The sequence below is a fragment of the Mastigoproctus giganteus genome, chromosome 9, assembly GCF_048544385.1.
Source record: "Mastigoproctus giganteus isolate SK-2022 chromosome 9, ASM4854438v1, whole genome shotgun sequence".
Taxonomy (NCBI): domain Eukaryota; kingdom Metazoa; phylum Arthropoda; class Arachnida; order Uropygi; family Thelyphonidae; genus Mastigoproctus; species Mastigoproctus giganteus.
The window spans coordinates 117,638,468-117,649,096 of NC_143583.1; the positions used below are offsets into that span (position 1 = coordinate 117,638,468).

At 38.1% G+C, this 10,629-nt stretch overlaps 1 protein-coding gene across 4 annotated transcripts in view; it reads right to left on the reverse strand.

The window, feature by feature from the left end:
- The window catches only part of LOC150080669 (mitochondrial import inner membrane translocase subunit TIM44), a 198,339-nt gene that overhangs the window by 183,960 nt on the left and 3,750 nt on the right, over positions 1-10,629 (reverse strand). For all 4 annotated transcript variants that reach the window (XR_016547431.1, XM_090381988.1, XM_090381989.1 and 1 more), the window contains exon 2: positions 6,396-6,491. Coding sequence is in view for 3 of the 4 variants with exons in the window: in XM_090381988.1 (XP_090238114.1) it covers positions 6,396-6,491 (96 nt within the window). In the remaining variant the exon portion in view is untranslated. The remainder of the gene's footprint in view (positions 1-6,395; positions 6,492-10,629) is intronic.

Sequence of the window (10,629 nt, forward strand, 5' to 3'; positions counted from 1 at the left end):
ACTTCCTAATTTTTTCCTCATGGGTTTTCTGGACATTTCTAGTGTTCGGCATCGCTATGTCAATCAGGTAGGTAGCCTTTTCCAACTTGTCCACAAGGGTTATGTCTGGTCTGTTGTGTGGGATAGTCTTATCCGATATTATGGCACAGTCCCAGTACAGCTTGTGGGTTCAGGTCTCTAGTACTGCCTGGGGTTCGTATTTGTAGTATGGTACACTTTCTTTGGTCTACTGTTATTTCCTCGCTAACTTCTGATGTATTATCCCTGGTCGTGTCTATGAGTGTACTCAGTCTGGGTGATCACCTTGCGGTGATGTGTTGGATCGTTTCTGAGGCCAGGTGGCATTGTCGACATTCTGGGCTCCTTTGCAATATATTTTCTATATTTTCTGGTGTTGATTACCTGGTCTTGGATGGCCAGCATGGATCCTTCAGTCTCGGGAAGAGCGTCCTGCTTGTGAACCATGCATTGGAAGCAATGGTGTCGATGTGATCTTGATGGAGGTCATTGTAGTGTCTACAATGGAATGTCTTCTTTGCCCATCTTTCTAACTTTGTTTCTTGAACTGTTTTGAGTGGGGTATACCACTTATCTATCTTCCTTATGGCCTAGTGGAGTGGTGCTGTGTTGTTCTCCAAGTAATCCTTCAGGTTAACTATTGCTGTTTTCTGTTATTCTATCAGGTCTATCTGGCCCCTTCCTCCCTCTTTCTGAGGTATTGCATCATGTGCTAATGCTAATAAGATCATACTATAAAAGTGCTGTGATCTTTCGCATGATATCTTCTAGCTCGGTGTTAGTCCAATCTATGACTCCGAATGTGTATGTTAGTACTGGAGCTGCATAGGTGTTTATGGCTTTAACTGTGTTCCCTCCGTTCAATTTTGCTTTAAACAGGCTTCTGAGTATCTGATGATATTTTTCGATCAGGCACTGCTTGATTTCCTTGTGCTCTAACTGCTCAGCCTGCCTCATCCCTAGGTATTTGTAAGTCTCTCCTTCTATCATGCTTCGATCTCTTTACCAGTCTGCAGCTTGTAGTTTCGGTTGACTAATTTTCCCTGGTGTAGTGTGTGGGGTCTTGCATTTTTCTAGACCAAATTCCATCCTGATGTCCTTGCTGAATTCTTCGGTGATCCAGAGTAGTTGCTGGAGTTGCTTCTCGGTTTCTGCGCAGAGCTTGATGTCATCCATGCACATCAGATGGGTGATGGTGTACAGGTTCTTTCTTCCTTCTTTGAGGTTATATCCATACTTGCTGCCGTTGAGCATGGTGGATAGCGGGTTGAGTGCTAGACAGAACCATAGTGGGCTCAGAGCATCTCCCTGAAAGATTCCTCTTCTAATGGGGATTGGCCTGGTTGTGATGTTCTCGACCTTAATGATGGTACTCCATTTCGCCATTGTTGCTCCTAGGAAGTTTATCACTATCGGATTGACTTTGTAGATCTTCGGGGTCTCTATTAGCCAGCTATGAGGTACGGAGTCGAAGGCCTTGCTGTAATCAATGTAGGGCATGTATAGGTTGCGGTGCTTCTTGAAGGCTTGCTCCATAACTGCAGCATCTATGGTTAATTGCTCCTTGCATCCTTTCTGCTATTTGTCATTATGTTCTGACTCTCTAAGTGGTCTGATATCTTCTTGGTTATGCAGCTGGTCAGGATCTTGTACATCGTTCGGAGGCATGTGATTGGTCTGTATTCCGCCGGGTTTTTTGTATCTTCATCTTTAGGTTTCAGATATGTGACTCCTTCAGTGAGAAACTTCGGGATTGTCTCTGGGTTGCTTATCATTCGAGTGAACTGCTCTGCTGGGTGCTTGTGTATGCAGGTGAGCTTCTTGTACCAGTAGTTATGGATGTTATCAATTGCCGAGGATCCAGTTGTGGGTGTTCCTGATCGACTGTTTTACTTCTTCTCGAATCTCCCATTCTCTCATCTCTTGTATGTTTTCTTTTCTTCGTTTTCTTCTGTTCTACTTCTATCCAGATTGATCTGCTGTTATGTCTTACTTCACTGCTCCAGATATTTCCCAAGAACTCTTCAATTGTCTTCTTCTCGGGTGGTCCGTTTCCTGCTTTCTCATGTTCACCCAGTTTCCTGTAGAAGGCTCTTTGGTCCTCATCGATGTAGTCTATTGCTGAGTGCGAGGAGGTTCTGCTTCAGTGTGTCCAAGTATTCTCCTATTCTCTGATTTCTGGTCTCATGTTTGCTGTGGACACTGTCTCTCTCTTGAGGATGCTCATCACCTTTCAAATCAATTTCTTACTTCTATTACCCTGTTGGTACTGGGCCAACTGACCTATCTTGACTCTTAATTCTTCTTATCTTCTGCTGAAGTCTTCTTTCCCAAGCTGGCGGTTCCTTCTGTTTTTGGTTCTTCTGCTGCTGGTCTCTCATTTCTTTTCCATTAATCCTAGTGGCTGCTACGGCAGCACAGTATACAGCTGTGTGGATAGCCTCCAGTTTTGCATCATTGTTGTCAAGGTAATGTGGCATTATTTGCCAATTGAGGTGCTCTGTTACTCTCCACAGGATTTTATTTGGCCTCTGCTCAGGTATCAAGTGGGTTCTTGTGGGGTCCATTCCTTCGAATTCTGTTAGGGCCTTCTTCCACTCGTCTTCTATTCTGGATAGCATGACTCGTCTCTTTCCACTTCAGCTACTCTGTGTTGTATTTCTTCTTGCTGTTCCTCCTCTGGTTCCATATTGACCATATTCTTTGTGCTTTTTTGTAGCAGATCGCTGATATCCTGCTTGATTTTTTCCAAGATGGCAGGAGCTATTAGATTCTGCGTGACGGTGGTCCTTCTTTGGTCTGCTAACTGCTGTTCGGCGACCTGAATATCCAGGTATCGTTCCAACCACTTAGTATGTAGTCGCGATCTCGGTCTCTAGCCTGGTTATTTCATAGTATGCTCGCATGATGTATGTATTCATTTTAATGCTCCACTTCATGCATTGGAATTTTCTTCCTTCCTGGTTGGTCACTAGTGCAGTTGCACAGGAAACACTTCCAGTTGGTGGGGTTGGATGGTCTTGCCCTTCTCTTGTGGTAGCCTTAAGGGGGACAGCGCCACTTGCTCCACTGTCTTGCTCAGGAGACTGTCTCCAACTTTTTGAGCCAACCCCTCTGCCTTAGGTCTGAATGCGAGTGACTTTATCCTGCGCCACACTCAATGCAGTATGAATAATATTTATTTGCGACATCATCCATCTATCGATGGTGGACTTGTTTAGCTTCAGCTTATGTCCAGTGGTTTATTTATTTATTTATTTATTTAGTTAGATCTCACGAGTGACACCAGAGGGTGCCACTATCTGCCTCAGCTGTCACTCTGACCTTGGGGAAGGTAAGTCCAATGGGGTAACTTTTGCGATGTTTTTTTTTTTTTATTTTTATCATTTAATATTATTATTATATCGGTCTCCCAGCGTAATAGAGCCGGTTCGCTTCCACCAATGTGGGATTCGAACCCGGGTCCATCAGGCTGGTAGTCCAGTGTCTTAACCACTGGGCCATCGAGCCCCTTTATGCTTTTTTATTATTATTATTATCAGTATTATTTAGATTAAATACATTTACAGTACTATTTAGTTTCGATACATTTTGTTTCAATACATTTAGTTTCAATAAAATTTGTTTCACTGCTTTGATATAAGGTTGTTAACTGAGGCTACCTGCTGTCTGATGACAGAACCAAAATAGTTCCGAAACTGGTCCAAGCAATGCCTTTGAGTTTTTAATGGATAGTGGATTCACTTACCTTATTTTATTAAAAATCACATTAGTTAGTGATTTTTAAAGGGCCAGAGCCAAATGGAGGAACTCTAGCATCCCTTGACAGTCAACAACAGCAAAAAAAACATGAGTAGGGTAGTAGCTTTTTTAAACTATATGCATACTTTACTCTTTGGACAAATGTATTGGTAGGTAATTCTTGGTAAATTAATTATTGTGAACTTTGCTTTGTTCAGACTTTAAATTAAAGAGTTGGAAACAGAACGTACCTCTATTTCAAGTTGCAACCATCTTGTTTTGAGATGGAGGTATGCTATTAAATAACCCCCAAACATGTAAATCTGGTTTGGATCAGACCGTAAACAAATTATTTCCAAACAAGCGGCATTTACAATTTTTTTTAGAGTGATCACTATCTTGTTTCAAAGTGGAGGATAAAATTTAAATTTTTTGTATTGATTGGGAATGTTATTAGGGTGGGGACACAAATATACATGACAGTCTCATCAGCTAACCAGTTTCTGGGAAACAGATTAAAAAAAAAAATTACATTTTTTGGAACAATTACATGGCATGTATAAGGGCAAAAAAAAAGTAATAATAATGAGCATACTGGATATCCATGGTCAGTTTGTCTTTCTATATAGCAGGCCAAGACATCAGCTACATATAATAGCTGATGCTGCTTAAAAAACTTTCTTTTGTGTTATATTTTTTCTTGGAGTGTTTCAACATTTGCTTTAAGGTTTGTCCATGTGCGGATCCTAGCTTCATTCCAGCTGCAGTTGCATCACCATTTCAAAGATCTATGCTGTTGTATCACCACATTGGAAAAAGAAATCATTCTGATCATTGTTATGCACACTGAAAAGTTGCGCAGCACAATTTTCCCTTTGCATCTTGTGGAATAGAGACAACAGTTGAGGAATCAAATGGGCAGAAATCTTATGCATGTGCAAGTATTTTTTGCATTATGTGTTTTCAGAGACAGAATTAATAAAACAATTTTTTGTTGAGCACTTTGGAATTTCTGCATCATATGCACTAATGTATTCCCACTTCAATTACCCATAATAAGAAATGGTAATCCTCCTCATAAACTGCATTCATCTCTTTGTTATGTTTTGGCCCTTATAACATACATTTGAGAACTGCACTTTGCCAATTATTACATTTCCCTTTGCTATAGGCAGTAACAATGCTAATGGCATTCTTTCTCTTGTTTGACTATACACATGAGGGGGCATAAATTTATGCAAATTGAGGAAGGAAAGTTGCAGGATAGATGTGGGGATGTTTGCCTTCAACTAGTGGGTGGTTGATTGCTGGAACAAACTTCCATCTGTTGTTGTTGTAGCAGTGAGTAGTTTGAATAAATGCAAGGAAGAACTGAATAAACTATTGGAGGGGATGGAGAGGTGATGTAGTTTTTTTTTTTTTTTTTTTTTTTGTTGATGCTTTATAAGCTTGCTTTCTTGCATCATTTTCCACTACTAATACTAAAAAAATTTACATTCTAACTACACAGATTATGAGCAACCCAACACAAAAATGTTCCTAGTTGTTCTCTCTAGGTGAATATAAATCTTAATCCACGATGTGAAAATGAATAAAGAAAAACTTAAATTTAAATTGCCATCAAAGTGATGCAAGTATGAATTTTAATATTCTTTTAGTATAGTTCTGACTTTCAATCAGCATCTGATTTTGTTGGAATTTAAGAAGTATATCTGTAAAAAAAAATCAGATCTGAGTTTCAGGGATTCAAGTATGACTATGCACCAGGTAATTTAACAGTAAGCCTAAGCAATTGTAATTGTTAAGAATGCCATGTGTTTGTAATAAAAATGAATCATGAATCAGAAAAAATTACTTCTAGAGGGATGTAAATGCCTAATATAATTTATTTTTGGATTTGATTTCATATCTTACACGTCATTGTTTTAGTTTGAAGTGTGTATTAGCTGGATTATAATTTGCCGGTGGATAATGTAATTTGGATTACAGTTTTTGGTTGATGTAAAACAACATTTGTTGTTAATGGATTTTACATTCTGAGTAGCTGATTATGTTAAGAGGAATTCTTATTTTAATTTTTTACAATTCTTCCCATTTTTTTCGTGCTATTGTTCAGCTAGTACAGCCTGGCACACCAAATACATCAATCATTAATGGGCTATCGATTCAACAAAATTTCCAAATGCACTGTGACTTCAATTCCATACACAGATGTTGTTATTGTCCACAATACTACAAAATAAAGTAGTAAACATTTATTATAACAACAGTGTATTATTATCATTTTCATTTGCAGATTTACTGTTGACTTTCAGCAATCTGATTCACATATATTATACATTTTACTCAAGCAATTCAATCGAGCATGGGAAAGTGGTGGAATCAAATCTGGCCCTCAAATTCTTTCACTATTTTAAAATATTTTTAAAGCAAAATATATATTGAAAACTTATAAGACTTATTTTAAAACTTAAAAATATATTTTTGCCATATATGCTTAAAAGATATTTCAATGTGAGAGAGAGAGAGAGAGAGAGAGAGAGAGAGAGAGAGAGAGAGAGAGAGAGAGAGAGAGAGAGAGAGAGAGAGAGAGAGAGCAAGCATCCATGCACTGCAAACATAACATCAAAAATTACCTTCATTTCTTTATTTTTCACAAATTCTTGTTGAATATTTTCTATGAGCTGAGAAAAAAAGTTTTTTTTTGGTGGTGCAGATCCAAAGAATCTCAGCTACAACAAAAAAATAAGAATAAAATAATGATGATAAAAAATAAATAAAAGCCAAATTAGTTCCTGTATTTCAATATTTTTAAATATAACTAGTAACAGCTCCACCTAATATTATAAAATATAAGCACATCTTGAAATGTTAACTAGATAAATTTTAAATAACACAAAAAAATTAAATAAAAATTTTATTTAAAGATCCAATTCATCCCACAGGATTGAGGTCAGGCCGATACTCTACAGGGTTAAAGTCAGGCTCTGGACTGGACAGTAAAACCTTTTGATACTCACGTCTTCAAACCAGTCCAACAACAATGCTACATTGTGCTGCTACAAGATAGGTAACAGATTACTCTTCAGGTGGTCTAGGCAGACTTTAGAATTCTTGGTTTTTGTCCAAAGCAACAATGATATTTTAGTTCCTTCCATTAGTAGATCACATCAGTGTGATGATCTGGAGCCATCTAGGATGTCTAGATAGACAGCATTCATGGTTTTGTCCAAAAAATTAATGGTACCAGGCAAGACCATGAAAAGCAGTGCCTGACTATCATGCTCCCTCTGCCAAATTTCACTGTTCAGATGTATAGTCAAGCAAGTAGCTTTCTCTGGGCATCTACCACACCCAGATATGACTATCAGGCAGTAAACCATGTACCATGTCTCTTTACTCCAAAGTTGAAAAGTCTACGGACTTAAATCAAGTTAGACGGCATCCGGCGTTAGTCAAGATGATTAGTGACTTGTGGATGGATTCATGACCATGGTAACCCATATCATGTGGCATCCTGCACACTGTACTAGTGCTGACATGTGCCAATCATCTCACTGAGGGGCAGTGTATGTGCTGTGGCAATGTTGAACTGCATTCCAAGCAGATAATTCTTTGTAGAGCTCTCCTGTTACATTATATTGACTTTGGAGGTTTCTAGATCATTTTGTGATGGTTTTGGCACCAGTCCACTTAAATCTGCAGATCACATCATCATTAATCATTGACCTGGGGATCTTCAGTTCCTTGAAATGTCACGTATAGACCGATTGCTGAAGTGGCATCATATTATTATTCCACATGGAATGTCCATTAATTCCATCGATCGCAGCATCTTGCATTTATAATTGTAGTACTCTCTCTCTTGAAGGTCTACAAGGATTTTTAAAGTAGTGAATGATGTGTAGTGCTTGAGTAGGACAAGATCAACTATGAATGGAGGGAATGGCCGAATATTAATGGTAGGGCAGTGCACACCGATGGCAGAATTTTAATAATAATGCTTTTTATCCTTTGGGATGAAAAGAACTTTTATAATGCTGGTGTATGCATAAGGTAATTTCAGTGTGAATAATGGGGCTATATATTTCTAATATTTTTTTAAATTTGTGATAAATGGTAGTTAAAACATCATAAAAATGCACTACATTTTTTACTGTTATCTATATTAGGGGCAGTATTTATTTATTTTAATATGTAAACTGTAGTCATAAATGATTATTTTTTATTATTATCTAGTCAAATACAAACAATTGCAAATGTGGTAAACACACTGTTTTTCCAGACCATCTGCATTAAAAAAAAAAAAACCCACCTTTTAGAACAATTACAAGGACTGTATCAGGGCAAAATAAAAAGCAATAAAAATTAGCATATTCCCAGTACACTCCACTCAATGCCTCTTGTGGTCTTCTGTCAAAGGGATGTCAGAAGAAATTCAAACAATCTTGATGCTAAGAAAGCTCTGGGTCCTGATGATATTTATCCACTTGTTCTCAAAACCTGGTGTTCTGAGCATACTCCTATATTGCTTCCACTGGCATTTTTCCTTCTGCTTGGAATTTTCTCATATCCAGTCAATTCCTAAAAAGGATGACAAATCTCTACCACTTACTTCTACTCTTTCTAAAGTAATGGAGAATGAAGTGCAAAATTCAAGCAGTTGCTCTTGATGTTTCAAAGGCTTTTGAGTGTGTTTGGCATAAAGGTCTTCTAAATAAATTTCCATCTTATGAATTTCTGATTGTTTTTGTAATTGGGTATCCAGTTTTCTCTCTGACCACTCACTGTGTGTTCTCTGTCTTCTAACTTCTCCACTAATGCTGGTATTCCCAAAGTTCAGTCTTCTCATTCTTTGCCTCTTGCATATTAATGACCACTTCCATTGAATGGAAATCCTATCCACAGTTCAGCTGATGATAGCACATTGCATTCCACCTTCCAGTTTGAGAGACCTTGTCCTGCACAAGCAGCTTCAACCTCTCGAATATGCACTACCAGTTCCATAAATGCTGATCTCCAGGTAATTCTCTAATGGGGCAAAGATAACAATTTCAATATTGTTGGTTTGGCCTATCTCATAAAAAGGATTCTTCTGCTCCTATGTTTATCTTCAACGACATTCAGATTTTTAAACAAGATCACATCTCTCTCTCTCTCTCTCTTTTTCAGGGATTACACTGACTTCTAATTGCCCTTGGCATAAGCACATCCCAAATAATGCATCCTCTGCATCTAAGCAACTAGGTTTTCTCTTTCACTCTTGGCATTACTTGCAAATATAAGCATTTGCTGCCACTTATATTTGAAAGGGTCCTTTCTGTGTGGCTTGACTGCAAAATGTTGCATCTTTGATTGTAAAGCTGTGTTGAAATTCTGGAGTCGACATTCTTATGCATCATTTTCATCATAAAATCATTTTTTATAGTGACATTTAAAGTTCCTAATGACTCCTTGATCCATGGGTTGAATTAATGGTGTTACGTTTGGTGGCAAGTAACATATTTCCGGAATCAGACACTAATTTTAATTCATGCGGGTTGGCCCTACAGTTGTTGAGAAGTAGCAGGCACTTTGTATTTGCAGGCTTCCCCAATTTTCTCAAGTTCTGACGAAACTGATGGAACAAAATCATGAACAAACCAATCACAAAATATATCTTTGTCCATCCAAGCATTCTTTTGGGCTTTATAGGTCACAGGTAAGTGCACAATTCCTTTAAAGGCCCGTGGGGTACTGAAATTTACCAATCAGCAGAAGCTTAATTTTATGCTGACCTGAAGCATTAGTACACATAAGAACGGTTACTCTTTCCTTATTAAGGTTAAACCCTGTTGCATTTCGTTCTTGGTTTCCAGCCAGTTTCTGTGGGCAAACACTTCCAGTAAACCGTTGTTTTATCAGCATTATAAATTTCATCGGCTGTAAGATCGTAGTCAGATACAATTTTTTCAAATGCTGCACTATATTCTGTTGCTGCTTGTGTATCAGCCAACTATCTTTCTACAGCAATATCTAACTGCCTAATACCATGATGAGTCTTGAAATTCCTAAACCATCCATCACTAAATGTGCAGGGCACCTCCGTGGCCAGGTGGGCAGGAGCAGCAGCAGTGCGTAGCACACGCTTCTTGATTAGACCGGGGTTCGAGCCCGTGACCACCAAATACGGAAGATGCGGAAAGGTCAGGGAATAACCACCATATAACCCGAAGCAATATGGCCTTAGTTGCTAATGCTCCTAAAAACCAAATAAACAACAACTAAATGTGCACTGTGATTCGGTGTTCATTTGCTCCTTAAAAGACCTTGCTTTGGCAATAAGCATCAGTCCAGAAATTTCCATACCTTCCGATCGTTTTAGCAAAAAACCATTCGTAAAACATTTTTTATCGAGATTCTCTAATTTTGGCCGATGTAAACTTTTTCTCTCAGCAATTTTATTGTAAGGCTCAGACAAGGCTGTGAATTCTAGTATTTTATTCTTTGCCTTTTTTATATTGTAAATTGTAGACTTTCCAATGTTGTATGTTTCCATTAAAACAGTATTGCTCACACCACTTTCTAGTTTCTTAATTATTTCATTTGTCACTCAATTTCAATGTGTTCTTCTTTCTCTTCACACCATGAAGTTTATCTATTTTAGGAGCCATTATTATAGGTTTGTAAATACGTATGCTATATATGGTAAATGGAAAGAGTAGGACGAAAATTATAGCATTGCCATGGTTTGACTGCTCGTTTCAAAATGACGACTGTGAGCTCGCTTGTGTTGCTGGGCATCTGTGGCACTCATGCATGCGTGCACACACACACAAAAGTCTGCTAAATTTAGTTTGTGAGTTTTCGAAAAGTCCAGATTCTCAGGTG